The sequence below is a fragment of the Musa acuminata genome, chromosome BXJ2-8 (assembly GCF_036884655.1).
Source record: "Musa acuminata AAA Group cultivar baxijiao chromosome BXJ2-8, Cavendish_Baxijiao_AAA, whole genome shotgun sequence".
NCBI lineage: Eukaryota > Viridiplantae > Streptophyta > Magnoliopsida > Zingiberales > Musaceae > Musa > Musa acuminata.
The window spans coordinates 51,981,905-51,998,630 of NC_088345.1; the positions used below are offsets into that span (position 1 = coordinate 51,981,905).

At 41.0% G+C, this 16,726-nt stretch overlaps 3 protein-coding genes and 1 long non-coding RNA gene across 5 annotated transcripts; 2 read left to right on the forward strand and 2 right to left on the reverse strand.

Annotated features, from left to right (window-relative positions):
• Positions 1-864: 864 nt before the first annotated feature.
• Positions 865-4,045, reverse strand: LOC135581319 (uncharacterized). 2 transcript variants are annotated; one of them, XM_065122905.1, is made up of 4 exons: positions 3,809-4,045; positions 3,571-3,673; positions 3,395-3,448; positions 865-1,113 (listed from the first exon to the last, which is right to left on the reverse strand). In XM_065122905.1, the coding sequence occupies exons 1-3, from the start codon at positions 3,913-3,915 to the stop codon at positions 3,434-3,436; spliced, it is 225 nt and encodes a 74-aa protein (XP_064978977.1). In that variant the 5' UTR covers positions 3,916-4,045; the 3' UTR covers positions 865-1,113; positions 3,395-3,433. The 2 variants fall into 2 exon arrangements, with proteins under 2 accessions (XP_064978977.1, XP_064978976.1); XM_065122904.1 differs by having other exon boundaries at positions 3,399-3,448; positions 3,809-4,044.
• A 101-nt stretch (positions 4,046-4,146) lies between these two features.
• Positions 4,147-13,005, forward strand: LOC108953561 (uncharacterized). The gene is made up of 5 exons (XR_010489642.1): positions 4,147-4,699; positions 4,810-4,939; positions 7,360-7,421; positions 8,420-8,502; positions 12,996-13,005. It is a non-coding gene; the product is annotated as an uncharacterized LOC108953561 (long non-coding RNA).
• LOC135620179 (uncharacterized) lies at positions 9,259-10,257 on the reverse strand. The gene has a single exon (XM_065122903.1). The coding sequence runs from the start codon at positions 10,195-10,197 to the stop codon at positions 9,442-9,444; it is 756 nt and encodes a 251-aa protein (XP_064978975.1). The 5' UTR covers positions 10,198-10,257; the 3' UTR covers positions 9,259-9,441.
• Positions 13,006-14,150: 1,145 nt separating the features above from the next.
• LOC135620180 (LIM domain-containing protein WLIM1-like) lies at positions 14,151-16,373 on the forward strand. The gene is made up of 5 exons (XM_065122906.1): positions 14,151-14,576; positions 15,047-15,143; positions 15,226-15,269; positions 15,459-15,542; positions 15,900-16,373. Exons 1-5 carry the CDS (start codon positions 14,166-14,168, stop codon positions 16,119-16,121), a joined length of 858 nt encoding a protein of 285 aa, XP_064978978.1. The 5' UTR covers positions 14,151-14,165; the 3' UTR covers positions 16,122-16,373.
• Positions 16,374-16,726: the final 353 nt, after the last annotated feature.

Sequence of the window (16,726 nt, forward strand, 5' to 3'; positions counted from 1 at the left end):
GACTCCTACATCAAATATAAATATTATAAACAAATTATCAAAAGGAGCATCATATGCCAGAAAATTTACGACATGAAAGTATATCATTTTATACCTATCTTTTGTATATACATGTATTTTTTACTAGGGTTAAGGTTCATTTTAACTCATATAATTTTGGTCATGAACCTCTTAAGTCTTTATGGTTAACTCGTATCTAAAATAATCTTTATATTTTCAAAAACATAACATTTAAGTTCATTCCATCAAGTCTAAGTTAACAGACGTTAAAATCTACTTACGTAACATACTAATTCATAATAAATTATTAATATAATAACACGTCGATGGCAAGAAAAGGTATCATCGTGAAAGTGACGCACAAAGCTACTGTTGCTCAGCACGAATGCAGCCTCTCCATCACTGTGATGTGCCCTATATTTTTTCATCTTTCTGGAAAGCCACTTCTATAACAAAGTGACTTCTAGTCGGCAACTATTCTTAATCACATAATATATCCACCTAACACACATTTAAATGTTCAAACCTTCAAGGTTCTGTTTGCTTTCTTCATAAATCCCTTGAAACGCATCAGTGATATCATGCACCACCACAACCTTAGTTTCAATGCACATTTATTATCAGAGGGCCCTGCCTATTCCCTCTCTCTGCTGCTTGGGATAATATGCGACAACAGAGATTTGTCATGACCTTTGTCAAAGCTAACAATGAAAACTTTTGGCGTTGATGTAGTTGATTATCCACCTCCCTTGAGTTCTGGCTTCCAAATGATGACAATGAACATTAAATAAAAGGAAGGATTTATGTTAACCTAGAAGAAGAACCTCCTATCAAATTTACTTCGATAAGCATCACTCTAAAATATGAAAAACAAACCCATTCTTGATTTTTCATGAATATTTACGCCAAGGCATCGAAAATACTATTAACAACTGGTTGGAAAGTTCATGGCTTCCGAGAACAAAAAGAGGAAACAAACACATGGTTTCTAATAAGTACAGATGGAAAAGCCATACACTTATCCGAACGAGATCTGTGAAGTGAATTTATCCTCAAGACCTTTATTCTGAACTAAGAAGACGCACGTTTCCACCACTCCATTCCTTACTTACTCTGGACAAAGAAAGCTAGAAGTTATTAGATGAAAAAATGTTATTTAAGCCATTTTCAAATTGCAAGCAGCTTCTAATATTTCATAACTTAAGTCCCCAATCAAGTTGAATATCAACATCACCAATCCAGATGCAATTTTGATAGACAAGATAAGAAAAATGTAACATTCTAAGCATTTTTCACAATACAAGCTTTTGGAATTGAAAAAGAATGACAATTTTTTCATAAGACAATATTTCCCTGTTGCTCTTTTCATATGTCCTTAGTGCACCAAAGTCAGTTTTCGGGGTTGCCCTGGGTACATCCTAATCAGCCATCTATACATAGGCATGGCAATGTTTGACCAGTTATCAAAATTTATCTCCATCTAAGAACATATAATAAGAATTTTGTACTGTCATCAATGGAGGGAGGGGGGAAAGTGGGGAAGAACACCTCTAGATAAGAAAGTCCATAGAATCCGCCTACCTGTTACATCTTTTGATATTTGAGTCATGCTTCTCTTCAGCTGTTTTGCAAGTAAACCCATACATTATTTCACTCGTTACTACTGGAGCAATGCTGTGACTCAAAAGAAGTCTCAAAGATCTTAAAGATTTCATCATAACCCTCTAAGAACAGGACAGGGAAAACTATAATAACGTATGCCAACCATCTCATTTCCTTCCAAAATACTTGTGTGATTTGTTCTGACTGATCTCGAGTCATGGCATCTTTCTCACTCAGATTATATCATACATAAGTATATAGTCTGTTGCATCGTGGACCAAGGTACCCTAATGTGCTAATTCAACCCGATAATAGTGCCCCATAATCAGCCAATGATTGTGCATTGCATATGTCCTTAAAATACTTGGGAACGAAATGACATAGAAGTCAAATCTACTCCATAGCTGGTACATAAGTAAGATCAGAGATCTGATAAGGTAACTTGTAAACCAACATGGGCCATGAGTCGAAGTCCATTACATTATCTTGCTTGGCAATAGTGGAAACTCAAGGGTTCAGCAAACTTTTCAAAGATCAATATTATCATTAGGATCAATGCTAGAATTTGACACTGAGATTAATTGGAACAAATTGGATTAGCCAACATTTTGGCTAAGACTCAAGAGACAAGTTATCTAGGGGAAATAATTCTAACAAAATATTGAAGAATTCTAACAAAATTCTAACAAAGAACATGATTTTGCTCAACAATAAAGAACCACAAATTCAAGAAAGCAATATGCACATATGGCCTTCTTGGAACCTAGATGCTCATGCATTAGTGAGATAAAAAAATTAAAACAATATAATAGTATATACATGCATACAGTACTTTGTAGTGTTAAGAAAGAAAGTAATGGAGCACTGACACAGTTTGCTCATGCATACAGTACATCACCTTTTCTTACTATGACAAATTCCTCATTTTTATAAGCAATTACACCATGGTAGTGAACTATTATACACTAGTTGAATAGTTAAAGCTTCTAAGAAGAAAACAAGGAAAAAACACATGCTTTCTAATAAATACAAATCTCACAGTCATACATCTGTCCTAACAACCCATTAATGAATTTATTGTCAGAATACTAATTCTGATGTGCTATTTCACAAGACCATTCTGTAGCCTAAGAAGAAAAAAACTAAGAATTAGATGGTCAAATGTTAAAGTCAATTTCAAGTTGCTAGTAGAATCCACCGCCTCCTAATCAGCTGTTGTTGCAAGTAAACCTTTTTCTTATAGTGTAAGCTTCCTCCATTTAGTTAAAGCAATGCTATGACAACAGGAAAGTATAAAATATTTCATTGAGAACTACTAAAATGGAAGAGAAGAAACTAAAATAGGGTCTGCCTACCATTACGATTTTTCTTCCCCAAAGTGTTTGTAAATTATTATGGCTGATCTTTAATCATAGCATCTTATAAACCTTTACCCACTTCTCTGAAGCATTTCCCTTTGTACGTGCTTAAGTTATTTCATTCTTAAGATGATAAATTATGATTTTAGATAAAGCCTTTTCGTGATTATTTATTATAAGAAAGAAAATAACGCAAAGGCCTATGGATTTTCATTCTTCAACCACATTAACTTTGCCCCCCTCTGGAATCCAGCATGGAAAAAGTAGCTCATAGCAGTGAAGAAAATACATATAGATGAAGCCAAAGTTAACACACTAAACAAGCAATCAAACAACAAGTTTTCCACTTACTACAATGTGAAAATAAGTATGAAATATGAGAATGGATAGACTTGCCCTAGTGGGCAGCAATCCATTGAATTAGAGATATTAACTTACGACTTTGCTGTTAATTATCCACAAAAAGAGAGTGATCATCCCATCTGCCACTGCAACCACGACGCCCAAAATTTTAGTCAAGGAAGGATAATATCAACAGAAGAAACAAGCATTTTGTTCTCTGCTGACCGAACACAAAAAGAAAATTAATAATCAATGGGATCTACGTTACCTTGAGAACAGGTTCTCCTTTGCTCGGCTCGCTGGATTTCTTTGTTGCCGCTATCTGCGCTCGAGCTGCCCTCCCGGCGGCCGATTTGTCAAATTGCTCCTGCCTGCAATTCACCGATCAGAGAAACTTCGATCGATACAAATCGAGAGAAGACTTCGTTGCTACAAATAACTCAGGGATCATAAGAAAAGATATAGAGGCAAGGGGGGGAGAAGGGGGATTTGGGAAGGGGAATTGCCTCTTCTGAGCGGCTTCGGCGGCTCTGGCGCGGGCTTCTTCCGCCTCGAGCCGATCGGCCTCCCGCCTCTCGGCCTTCGAAGGGCCGAAGCACGAACACAGCCGCATCGCTCGTCGCACGTCTTCCTCTCTCCCTTCCCCGCCGTCCCCTTTCCCGGGGATCTGCTTCTGTTTCTCCTGCGACTACGAAAGGGGAACGAACCGCGGTTTATGACGTCGTCGATACCGCCGAGGGGAGAAACGATATATCGGAAAGCAGACGTTTTCGTATACCGAACCCCCTGCGGTCGTTATAACGGACGTTGTAACCAAATTGTTGCTAGCCTGCGTAAATTGATGAAAAATAACGGCCGTTATCTTTTAGTGCTGTCGACCGCTACTTAACCAGCAGCACGGAACGCCGACCGAAAGGAACGATGGCTTCCTCTCCCCCTTCGTGCGGTGCCGCCCCTTGCACTCTATTCTTCCAATGCAAGCCTTAGGTATCGGCGCCAGGCTCTCGCTCTTCCCTCTCGTGAGGTTCCTCCTCACCTTCTTTTGCTTCGAGCGCGCCATCAACCCCATCGATTCGTGGAAGTTCAAGGTCGCCCTCCTTGTCTTCCTTCGCTCCCCTTCTTTCTCCCACTCCCTCCCACCTAGGACTCCTCGTCCGGCGCCGCTGCTCCGACCTCGACGAGCGCAAGCGCGACGACCCCGTGGTGTCCGGGACTCTCTATGTGGGCGATCTACGGCTCCTCAGGAACAAGGGGGCATCGAGAATGAGGTTCTTGGACTGGAACGGATATGAACCTCGCGGCGTCAAGTTCAAGATGAGCGTGGAGATCCTCCGATGATTTCGAGAAGATGAAGAAATCATGGGTGGATTATTGTGCTCCGCAGTTGCTGAATTGCTGTAATTAATTACTGTTCCTAATCGTACTCTAAGATAGTTTCGATTATTTATCTTGCCTGTTGTTGCTTGATTAGGGATATTGGAAATCTTGATTTGCGATTTCTTGGCAGGAAGACGAGTTGCCAAGCGACCAGATACTGCTCGGGGTGTTTCTTCGTGATGGTTCACCGAGCCATGAGCTTCATCGAATGTCTCAATGTTGGTCACGCGTACCATTTTTTCCACAATGGGTAAGATAAGGTACATTTTGTGATCTTTGTAATTGCTTAGTTGGTTATATAATCGTTGCTTTGTTATTTTATTCTGATAAAATTCTGTGATATGATGAATTTTTTCTGTGGTTTCTGGACAATTTGTTTCCCATCTCCTATCTTGAATCAAAGCATGTAAATTGGCACCTTAAATGCTGCAAACACTCTGGTCTTTGTCACTAAGTAAAAGGTTCTAATGATATTGCACCTTTAGAATATAAGTATTTGTAATGTTTCTTACTAGTATTCTAAAGACAATGTCACCAATTTTATAACATTGTTAAATTTTGATCTGGATTGTAGGAATATACTAATTAAAAGACCTTTCGTTAAGGCCACAAGAGCATAATTATTTATTGTCTTTCAAGATATTTATATTTCATTATAATGAAACCAACATATAATTTGAGGAATTTGTAGACTCATTCATATGATTCTAACGTAGAATCATAGAACCGCTAGGCGAGCAGTGAGCTCCAACCATGTATTCTGCTAAGATCAGGGATGGTGCCAGGATATCCAAACAGGGGGCATTGTAATTCATATTTGGTTGTATATGTCTGTGTGTGTAACTATAAATTCCAACTTTCCTGTAATTTTTATCTTAATAAACTGATAATTAGAACATGTAAATCATATGAGGTAATTAATAGAACTAAGAGTCAAATATGAGACAACAAGGGATCAATAAAGAAGTGTCATATTTAATGCTTGTCTTAGGCTTCACAACTTTCCTTGAACTAATTTCCAATAATTAGTGGCAATCTCAAGGCATTAAGAACCAGCAACAGTGGACATCTAATGAGTCCAGTACCAATATATTCCATCACCAGTGGATCCATCAGTCATCAGTACAGACTCTATGTTTCACTGGTTCTTGGTTTAGCATTGAAATGCCTGCTATTTGGATTTTCTAATGTTTTGATACAAATTTGATCAGTTCCTACTTATCTGCTGTATTCATGCTAGTTAGTGGCAGATTCTTAATCGCTCTGGTTGGCCCAGCTGGTCTGCTTGGTTCCACCCAGTCATAGCAGGTTTTTTATTGAGTCCCAGCCAATTGAATGATGCAACAAATCTCTGTGCTGAACCCAATCATGTCCTGTGTACCTATGTCACTAGGCCATCTGTTAGGATCTATAAATATCTTGACCGTTAAGGCAATTATTACAAGTATATGATTTCAAGAATTGGAAAGTGTTTCTGTTTGGTGATATAAATGGGTTATATAAATATGTCTAAATGGTTACTGTGGATTTTCCTGCCACTATTATAACATTAGTAGTCTGGAAATTGATGCTTGCAAAGGACTCTGCACTACTAATAACAAGAATTCCTTGCTTATGATGTCTGAATGTCCTCATAACATGGTTACAAATGATATGGTATATCAATCATACCAACCACACCAAATTTATCCAATTTTATACTGTCTACTAGTGTACTGATTTATAAATATTCGGTAGTTTTATGGTATATAATTGGTGCATGTGGACTATATGGTTGGTGCATAATGGTCCAAGAAGTTTCTTTTACTGGTATTTAAAACTTTCCATCATAGTACCTTGAACATTGATTCTGTCTTGTGTGATAAATTATGTTCCAGGATTAGTCAGCACATAAAGTTACAAGTTAAGGTGTTAATAGGTGGTAGGAGGTTAGAAATACGATGAAAAATAAGATCGAAAGAGGGTAATAACTAGCCAACCAGCCTAAAGAAATCGAGATGGTTCTAACTAGAATAAATAACATTCTTTCCTCCACTAGCATTTGAGATTCCTAAAACATGTAGATGTACAATGGGTGGTCTGTAAGTACTGGCATGTTGTATGTTTAAAGTTAGTATTCATAACCCTCTTATATCTATGTTTTCTAGAGGTACTTACACTCCATGCTATTCTGGCAACATTGTTCTTTAATTTTTCATTGAGTGTTTTGTTGTTTAGCTTGGGACAGAGATGAAGTTTCCTGGAGTATATGGCAGAAACCTTCTTAAATTGGAGAAACGGAAAGGGCAGTTCTTCCCTTTGTTGGCTAGATACATAAGAAACGTAACCAGCATGCATGAGCCCAACGTTACATATGGTGCCTAGAGGCAAAAGAAGAGAGCCATAGATCTAGTGCATATCTGGAGCAAGCTTCAGTCTTGGGAATTAGTGCCTAAAATTCAAGTTTGATCGGTTGACAACAAGATATTTATCGCTATTCAGGCATTTATTTAGGATTTGGTTCTATTTTAATTGGCACCCAGTGCAGATTGAATGATGCACGATTAAGATATGTCAATCATGCTTTGAGGTTTGGAATGATCGGGCTGGCTTTTTCACACATAAATCTTCTTTTATCGGTCTAGTTGTATCTTGATTGTCACTGTTGTCAGCATTAACCTTTTTCTGCCACCGAATGCAGGAATGATGGGACTGCATCAATCTAGGAGCTAAGCTGGTAGAGCCCGAGGATACAACATGCAGGTTTCTGACTACCTAAGCTAGAGCAATGTTGTATCTCATTCATACTTGTGCATAATTATACTAACAACATATTTACTTAATGTTTCAACCGGTTCTTTAACTATATGAACTATGATCTAGTGAAAGGAAAATGGTGAAACATTTTCAAGTATTATTTGAAAATTTATATCTGTATTGATATTTAAAATGGTTGTCATCCACCTCAATTATGTGTATAGACTGGTTGTTGATATGCCATCCTAATGGATGTAAATTTCTTCATTTATATTCTAAAGTTGCTGGCTAGGTTAAATAGATAAAGGAAGTACAATTATGATAACAAGACAAGCACCAAAAGACTTGACTTGAGAAGGAGATTCCCTTGTTAGGCCAAGAACCCACCTGAACTATTAGCATTCTTCACATATCTTTATTGACAGCGGGACTTTTATAACCAGCTCGTAGCCGAGGGCAAAAGATTGTGCTTTGCATAAAGCACACTTTTGTCAGGCACTTGGGAAGTTGGTTAGGTTCGCAATAGCGAAAGGATTCTCTGAAGTTGTCATGAAAATTTGATGCTGGGAGTTATGGATTTCTTGATTGATTTGAGGGTGACCAAAATTTGGTGGAGAATTTGTAACATGTGATGCTCGTGGGTCATGATGGACTTGGTTTTTTTGATCGGTGTGACTGAGGGAATAATGGACTTGCTTTTGGTTTAAGCATATTTCCCCAAAAGCAAAAGAACCAAACAAGTACTGTGGCGGATATATTCTTCCTCTTCCGCTACACAGTACGGGTGAGTTGTCTCTAAAAGTTTTAGAGGGCGACGTGGCATCTGAGATCGATGGATGGTGATTGACTTTGACTCACATGCTGCATCAAACTCCCTCTAAACATGTTCGAGTTGATTCATTCTTTCTATAGATTCAACATTAATGCATCTGTGTTTTTGGACATGATCCTCTTTTTTTGTGAAAGTTATATGAAAGATTATTTATTACCTTTGTGGCTTACAGGCTTAAATAGTCTCAGCATGAAGTATAAGGCAAGATCGACCGGACAAGACTCGCAGATCCTGAGCTTCATTTCATTTACAAAGGTACATTTTTGCAATCCTATGACACGTTTCCAACATCTTAATTTTCTTTTGCAATCATTATGTTAGTCGATACATGAATTTATAGTAGCTCACTATCTTGTTGTGGTCCTCTTGCATGCCTTGGGGACCAAGAAAACGGCATAACGCCGGGCGCAAGTCAGTGGAAGAAGTTTCTCTGTGAATGGGATTCGCATAGAATCCTTTTTAGCTATCCTACGCGTCTAGTGTTGATATTGGTCATTCTTATTTAAATTAGTGACATAGAATTTGCTAGATGCCGCAACTCAAGCCGCTGCTCGAGTTGCGACTGGCTGACGTGCCCATGCCACAAAGAGGCCAGTTCAACCACGGTGGACGCGCATCGTGTTCCATGTAGAAGTCGCGACTTGAGTCATGACTAAGTCAAGTCGTTACGCGTAGCATTTCTCGTATGGAAATAACGTGGTAGCAGGCAGAGACGGTTGGTGAGACCTCGTATTCAATTGAAATTGAGATTTGAGACTCCTCGATAGGTCGCTTCTGCCTTTCTTACCCTTCGAAATGGCAGGGATTAATTAGTAGGGCCCCGTCTTGCCTCTCCAATCGCCTTTCTTACCCCCCGTGTTGTCTCAATCTAATGTACAGACAGAGAGCTTCGGGGAATGATGTTAAAGCGCGGGGAAGAAATTTGCAATACGCTACATTGAATCCCCCGGAAAAATAAGATCAAGTCAACCTTTGAGAAAAGAAATTTTCTTATGAACAAAGCCTTGACGATGAGCTTGGAGATTGATCCCCAACCAAAACCATCTTCCACGGAGATAATATACATCGGCAGTGATCCTAATTATTACAGAAATCGAACAGTCCTACGAAGAACAAAAAAAAAATGAAAGAAAAAAGGAAGAAGCAGAAGAAGAAGAAGAAGAAGAAGATGATGATGATCTTCTCCTGATCATATTACCCTCTCTTTCCATTGACATGGCCTCGAGGAGACGACGCTTCCTGCACCCCCCTGACCTTGTTGGCCTGGAAAGAAGGTGCAGGTGCTAAATTGCCAGCCATCCTCTTGTCACTTAGTCTCCTCCCGTAATCCTTCTTCTTCTTGATGGACCTCCTCACACCTGCACCGCTCTCGCCCTGCATGATCGGCACCATGTACCACCACACGGTGGTGCAGCATATGGCGAACACCCTCCCGAACATGACCAAGCAAAGCAGCATCAGCACCGCCACCAAAGGCCAGTAGTAGCTCGGCCTCCAGTTCTTCCCAGACCACCCCTTGGCCCCTCCCACGCCCCAAGAAAAGTGGCCCTTCGGTTTCGTCTCCGGCGCCACCGTCTCCACCCCCTCTCCAACGTCCTTTTCGGGCGGGGAAGCCTCCGAGATGGCCTGCACTGGAGGCGGCGCCTTGGGCTTCTCGACGTCAGACGGCTTGCCGGCTTCGACTTGTGGATCCCTTATCTTGACGATGATCGGTATCCACTCGTTCGGGCCGGAGTACGTGAACCGCACCATGGCCGCCGCCCCTTGCGACGCGGCCCTCGCCAGCACCCGCTCCTTGCGAGCCTCGAGCTCGGCGAGCAGGGTGGCGAACTTGTCGAGGCCTCTGGCCGAGTAGGGGTTCTTGCCGGCCTTCTTTTTCGCTGCCTTGGGCGAGGAAGGAGTCCATGGATCACTGTCGACGCTCTTGAAGCTTGCTGTCCCGCAGAACATAGTTTGGGCAATATCGCATGTGAATCTGCTACGGATTTCTCAAAGTCACCCTTTTCTGTTCGATGGATGCTAGTATATATAAGACGATAGTTTCAGGTCCCAGCCGTTCAAGGAAGCTTCTATCGCCCGTATATTTATCTCGGTGTTGACTTGTGGGTTCATTGCGGTGTAACTTGCAAGAACAGGCAGACAGGGGTTGGGTGTTGAACCCTTCCATTAGGAATTTTTAGGTTTCCACATTGCTACACGATAAGAGAGTCCTCTTCGGCCGCAACGAGAAACTGTGTCAGTGGGTCATGTTCTGCATGTGGGGTGTATTGAGACACGGCCATCAAGTTGGACCATAGCCTACATAGTCCATCTAAGAGAAATAATTAACGTTGACGTGTTAATCAAGCATATATTTTATTGCTTTACTATATATATATATATATATATATATATATATATATATATATATATATATATTATAATATATCTGTCTAACTCAATAAACATCGATCAATAACGACGAAGTCAATATCTGGTTTCCAGGATGATTATTGAATGATCATTAATCTAGAAGCGCCATCTGGCATCATAACATATCTCAGAGTATAGGTAGAACATAAGAGTTACGGAGTCATGTAATTTATTTGGATTCTATGGATGCATTAGGGATTAAGCGACGGACGGCAAAACAAAGTGGAACGAGTGGCAGCGAGTCAAAGGTGTCATCACGGAGGTCATGCGAAGGATGTTGGGTGGGTCTTAAGTGCCTCCTTTTTTCCACCTTCCAGAAGAAGGACGTCATTCTTATCTGTTGTTTTGCATGGCAGATAAATACCGAAGCTCCGTGCTTAGAACGGATGCAAAGTGGATAGAGCTTGAGGGGGCCATGTCCACTCGATGCAAGCCAAACCTGTCAATTCCAAATAATCGAGTTATGACCGCCACTCAAACACTCTTCGATCAACAGAGAATGGCTAAGGGTATAGAAGAAAACAACGACAAATATAATCTTCATGCTCATCACGTACCATGAGACAAGTTAATTCTACATATGTTGCTGCTGTCTTTGATAGCCATGATCTTATTCTACACAAATCATGGACATGTTTCGAGCTCATCGAAGATAACCTCTCTCTCTCTCTCTCACCTTGTCATCAAGGGAGTCTTCTTTTCAAAAGTCAACATCAACCTCGTGAGACATGTTGATTTAGGTCTGCACCATACATCAACGGCCTTTAAACTTATTATCCTGCACCATCAACTTATTTATAGTTGGAAAAGGATATCTTGTGATGAGACTTGGGACTGTGTAATGAATGGTCCATTCGACGCACATGATCCATGTGATGTGCGGATGCTTGTCATCACATCACTGTGAATTTTTGTTTCATTCGATTAATATCTGATTATATATTAATATAAAGTATATTATAAAAGAATAGGTGATCACACGAAATTTAATGTATGTCTTGCTCGCTTGTATTAGCTTAGAGAGAGAGAGAGATCATAATTCTCCTCCCACAAATGATTTGATCTCTTAGATGAAATAACGTTGATATAAGAAATTTAAGAGATCACAAGAGTTCTCATTCGATAGCCAAAGGTTTTTGGGAGTCGACAGTGGTCAAACCACGTTACATATCGTGTGTCGATTACTTGAGAAATTTAGGTGATTCAATCTATCACAATGTTAAGGCCTTCCCCATGTCTTGGTTGACCCGGATCTCGGTGTCTAGTATTAGTTTGCAGTTATAGTTTCTAGAATGGACTTGACTTTGGGAGGACAAAATGATTTGGTGATGAGGTGGTAGGTCAGCTTGTGTGGTGGATACGGTTTTAGTTGTCATCACCCGGCCGACGTGGCAGATTAGATTGGCCAAGCATTCGTTTCTTTATCTTCTCTTTTAGGGGAGATTATATTCATATCACTCCGAAAATAGCCCTTGAAATTTTTTTAAACAATAAATAGTAAACATGAAATTTGATCACAAAGTCATCGTTATCAGCCGATAAAGTCCTTTAACAACTTAATCAGTGGTCGGTACAGCTTGATCTTGTCTCGAACGTGCGAAATTGTTTGAGTGAGTCTTCTCAAAAAAGGTTGAAGCTAAGTTGGGATTGGCGAGGATGATTCCAAAGTTATCCCGAGGTGAAACTAGAGTATGTTCGTTCTTCGTCAAGACCCTACATAACAAGTCGATGTCGGGTGGGATTTTCGACTCGAACCCTTTGATACTTTAGTTAGCCGATGGAGATTAGTTCTATATCTTGTGGGGGTTTTTGGGGATCGATTCTTTCTTCAAATGTCGGGGATTGATTTTTATATTTGTAGAGACGATGGGAGGGAACTATGATTGTTCCGGGGTCACCCATACCTCCTGTGGTGTATTCATGTAGGTGGCCAACTCGTACAACCTTATGTAGCATGGGTTGGCCTTTTCGGGTTCATGTAGCATGACGTCGATCTGTACCACCCTGTGCGACACGAGGTCGACAGGGGATGACCGAGGGAGTGTCGATCGCTAGCCTAACCCTCTCTCACGTCAGACAAATGTCGTGCTATCCTGCATGTCAACTCCTTGACAACTGCCAGCTAGCAAGTGCTAGAATATTCCCTATCAACTAAACTAATCAGCTTCTTCAATATTTATAAAATGATATATTATGCTCTATTAAATAGTTAGATACACAACATCATAATGTTCAAAGCATAGCATCTCTTCCGTGGAATCCTCGAGAGTCATTTTAGTGAAGATATGATAAGTTAGACTATTGTTAATGGGCCTAATCGTCTCGGAATTGCCCAGTAATTGACCAGCCCGTGAACTTATCGGATCCGAATTCGGACATAGTAGAATCCGACCCAATATCATGCCCACCGTCGGCTTGCGAGCATCCGAAGAAATATGAACTTAGGTGGGCAGGATGCCATCGCGACTTCCACCACCACCAACTCATGAAAGGAAAAGAAATAATAATGGTGAAGACGTTGGCCAAATGAGAAGCAATCCGATGGTTGGTCAGTAGCAGCAGCAGCCGCAGCAGCAGCAAGTGGAAGTGCAGCAGAAACGAAGCTGGCAGTTTGCTGGCCTGCCTCCGTTCTCATCATCATCATCAGCAACAGCAGGAGCTGCCAGCCAACCTCCATCTCATCAGTCATCACAATCTCTAGCAGCACAGATGTGGTTCGGAAACACGACTCGATGGAGGAAGAATTTTTATTCCCAGAAAAAGACTATTACATAGAATTCGAATGTTCGAATTCAAATTAATTTGAAACGAAAATATACATAATATTGTTTACAACCGCTGTAGTTCGAATTCAAGTCGATCTATCGTTAACTTTGGAATTGATTAGACGACAAGTTCAAAACAGTGACGATACAGTCCGGATTGCAAGAGAAACAACATGAGCTACAGTTTACACAGTGCAGAGTGGTACCTTTGCAGGAAAGAAACATCAGCTGCAGTGCGTCTTCTATCTGGAGTTTACGAGTCGAAAGTAGCTGGCATTGTCCTTGTCGTGCACCCATTATTTCCAGGGCCCCATCCCATCCTACCCTTTTATCAACGGTAGAAAGACACAATTAGGACCAGTAGTAATGCTGGCCCTTACTACTAATCGATCGGTAAAAATTTTATTAGAGGCATAAGTCCAAAGCATGACTCCGACCCGTCAACTAATTCGGATTACGTGAAGCTTTATTAGGTGCCTCTTCACCTGCTCGGGACTTTAAAATGTTCACTTTGCCTCCCAAAATTAAAGCCGTGTGTGATTAGAAGAAGAGTCAGGTTTCGTTCATCTCTTTCCTGCAGCCACTCGTACGTAAACGACAGCAATAACATCGAGGGTGCGACAGGGATCAGCTATTCCTTCTCCATGTCATCTTTCCTTCCAGCTGGGCATTGATTATTATTATTATTATTTATCTCACTCGTCTAAAGAAAGCAGATTAATAATAGAGAGAACAGCAGCGATGGGCGAAAACGTTGCTGCAAATAATAGTTGTGCATGCATTAAGCTCGGCGACAAACCTGTCGCTTCCCATCAACTCTTACCTGTCTCCCCATGCATCTTCATCATTACCCCCCCTCCTCCCCACTCCTTTATTTGCTTGCCTCCACCGGAATTGTCTGCAGCTGACGTCTTCCCTCTCTCCGGGCCTTGCCGACGCCTGAGGGAGCTCGGCGGTAACACGAGAACGGGTGGTGAGTCGAGGAGGGTGCGCGCAAGTAGGAGTGGGAGAAGAGCCATGGCGTTCCAGGGGACGACGACTAAGTGCACGGCGTGCGACAAGACGGTGTACTTGGTCGACAAGCTCACCGCCGACAACCGGATCTACCACAAGGCTTGCTTCAGATGCCATCACTGCAAGGGGACCTTGAAGGTGCTCCTCCTTTTCTCTTTCGCCTGCCCTGTTTCTCGTGTTAGAAGAACGGAAGATCAATCTTCAGCTGCTGTTCTTGTTCCATGATAAGGTTATGGTTTGATCATCTGCAAGACCATCTCTCGTTCGTTAAATTTCCGATTCGGTGTCTCATGCACCAATTGCTTTTGAGAACTTAGCTGATCAAGATGGGTGTGAGATTGGGAGCTGAATCATGTTGTCATTTATAACTGCACACGCTTCATCTATCATCCTTTGACGAGTGATTTGCTCTTAAAGAATTGGTTCAGATTGCACTCTTCAAATCTATGAGTTCCTTGATGCAATATTATGTACAATCTTAGGATCTTCAGATTCATCTGCATTTATGGCAATAGAAACTTGAAATCGCTGCTGAAGACTCATGCTCATCTCTATAGCTTGAGAGCAACATCTTTCTTCATCATTCTGCTGCTATTGTCTCATTGCAGCTGGGAAACTACAACTCCTTCGAGGGAGTCCTGTACTGCAGACCCCATTTTGATCAGCTTTTCAAGATGACCGGCAGCCTGGACAAAAGCTTCGAAGGTAATCGTGGTTTCTCCCAATCTCTTCGACATACTCGCTGCTGTGTTACATAAAAATGGTGGTTCGTCCTTCTCTGTTTCAGGGACACCGAAGATTGTCAAACCGGAAAAACATGTCGAGAACGAGGTATAATGATCCATTAGTGTTCTTGAAGTTCATGTGGTGTTCAATTGTGTAGGATACAAATTCGGCAATTCCTAAACCTATTTCCTTATAGATTCAGCTTTTTCTTCTTTTCAGAGCCTGTTGTTTGTCTATACTTGCATATAATTTGCTATATCCCCTGTCGATAATGGACTCGAATATGCTGTACAGAATGCAAGCAAGGTTTCAAGTGCTTTTGCTGGCACCAGAGAGAAGTGTGTTGGATGCAACAAGACTGTTTATCCGATCGAAAGGGTAATTTCATTCGATTTGAGTTTACCACTTACAAACTCCATCCTGTCCGGTCTTTCTTCATTACTTACGCATCACATCGCAAATTCCAACACTTGTCCAACACTTGACACTTATCAAAGTCATCTTTCAAGTAGAGAAAAATCCATCTCGCAAATTGTTCATATTTTCTGATTATAAGAATGAATCTGACCTGCCAATCCATTAAAAAAAACAGATTGGGATTATCCTGATTTGCATACCTTCGATAGCGTTCACCTAATCGAATAGTTTCAAATTATGCACTGGTTTTCTAGTTCATTATAGCATGCAACATGAAAGAATCGATTCAAGCATTCGAATTTCAAATCTCTGTCGTAGGTCACGGTTAACGGCACTGCATATCACAAGAGCTGCTTCAAATGTTCCCGTGGAGGATGTGTCATCAGCCCTTCGAACTACATTGCGCATGAGGGAAGGCTGTACTGCAAGCATCACCACATCCAGCTCTTCAAAGAGAAGGGAAACTACAGCCAACTTGAGAACGGCGAAGAGAAGATTTCATGCGAGGCAACAGCCTGCGCGGAAGCATCTGCGGCGTGATCAAATTCCAATCTTTCGTCTGCTATTCTACTGGTTCATCCCTTTATGAGTGGTGTCCTTTTTCTTGTTCTCTCTTCTTGATGCAGTATCGACCATAAGAAGATGTGTTCTACCGCGTCTTATGTTTCATGAGATATGCATGCTCTTAAAAGAAACTACTATTTCGATGCCGGTATCCGCTTGTAAAACTTTCTTACTTGGAACATATGGAGTTGGAATGCTTCAAATTCCAGGAGCCCTTTTCTGTGCTAATGCCTTATGTGATACTGGGAAAACACTTTCAGATTGGCAAGAACAATGCTTGTGAATTGTTACTTTTCTGGTTGCTTGATTGAATCAAAGGTGGTGAAACTAGTTGTTCACAGGAAAACATAACCCAAGAAGTTCTTCATGTAAATCAGCCTCTCTTAGGTTGAAGAATGAGCTTTTTTTTTCTACAAGACAGTAATAAACTGCTCATAAATGTGGTCATATAATTGCCATTTTGTAGCATGAAACTACTTTTTACAGATCTGCTCAACTCTTAGAGGCAAAAATTGAGGAAAATTAATCTGAGGCAGAGGGAATACAGTGCAGATATAGGAAACTTGAAGGCCCCCTGTACC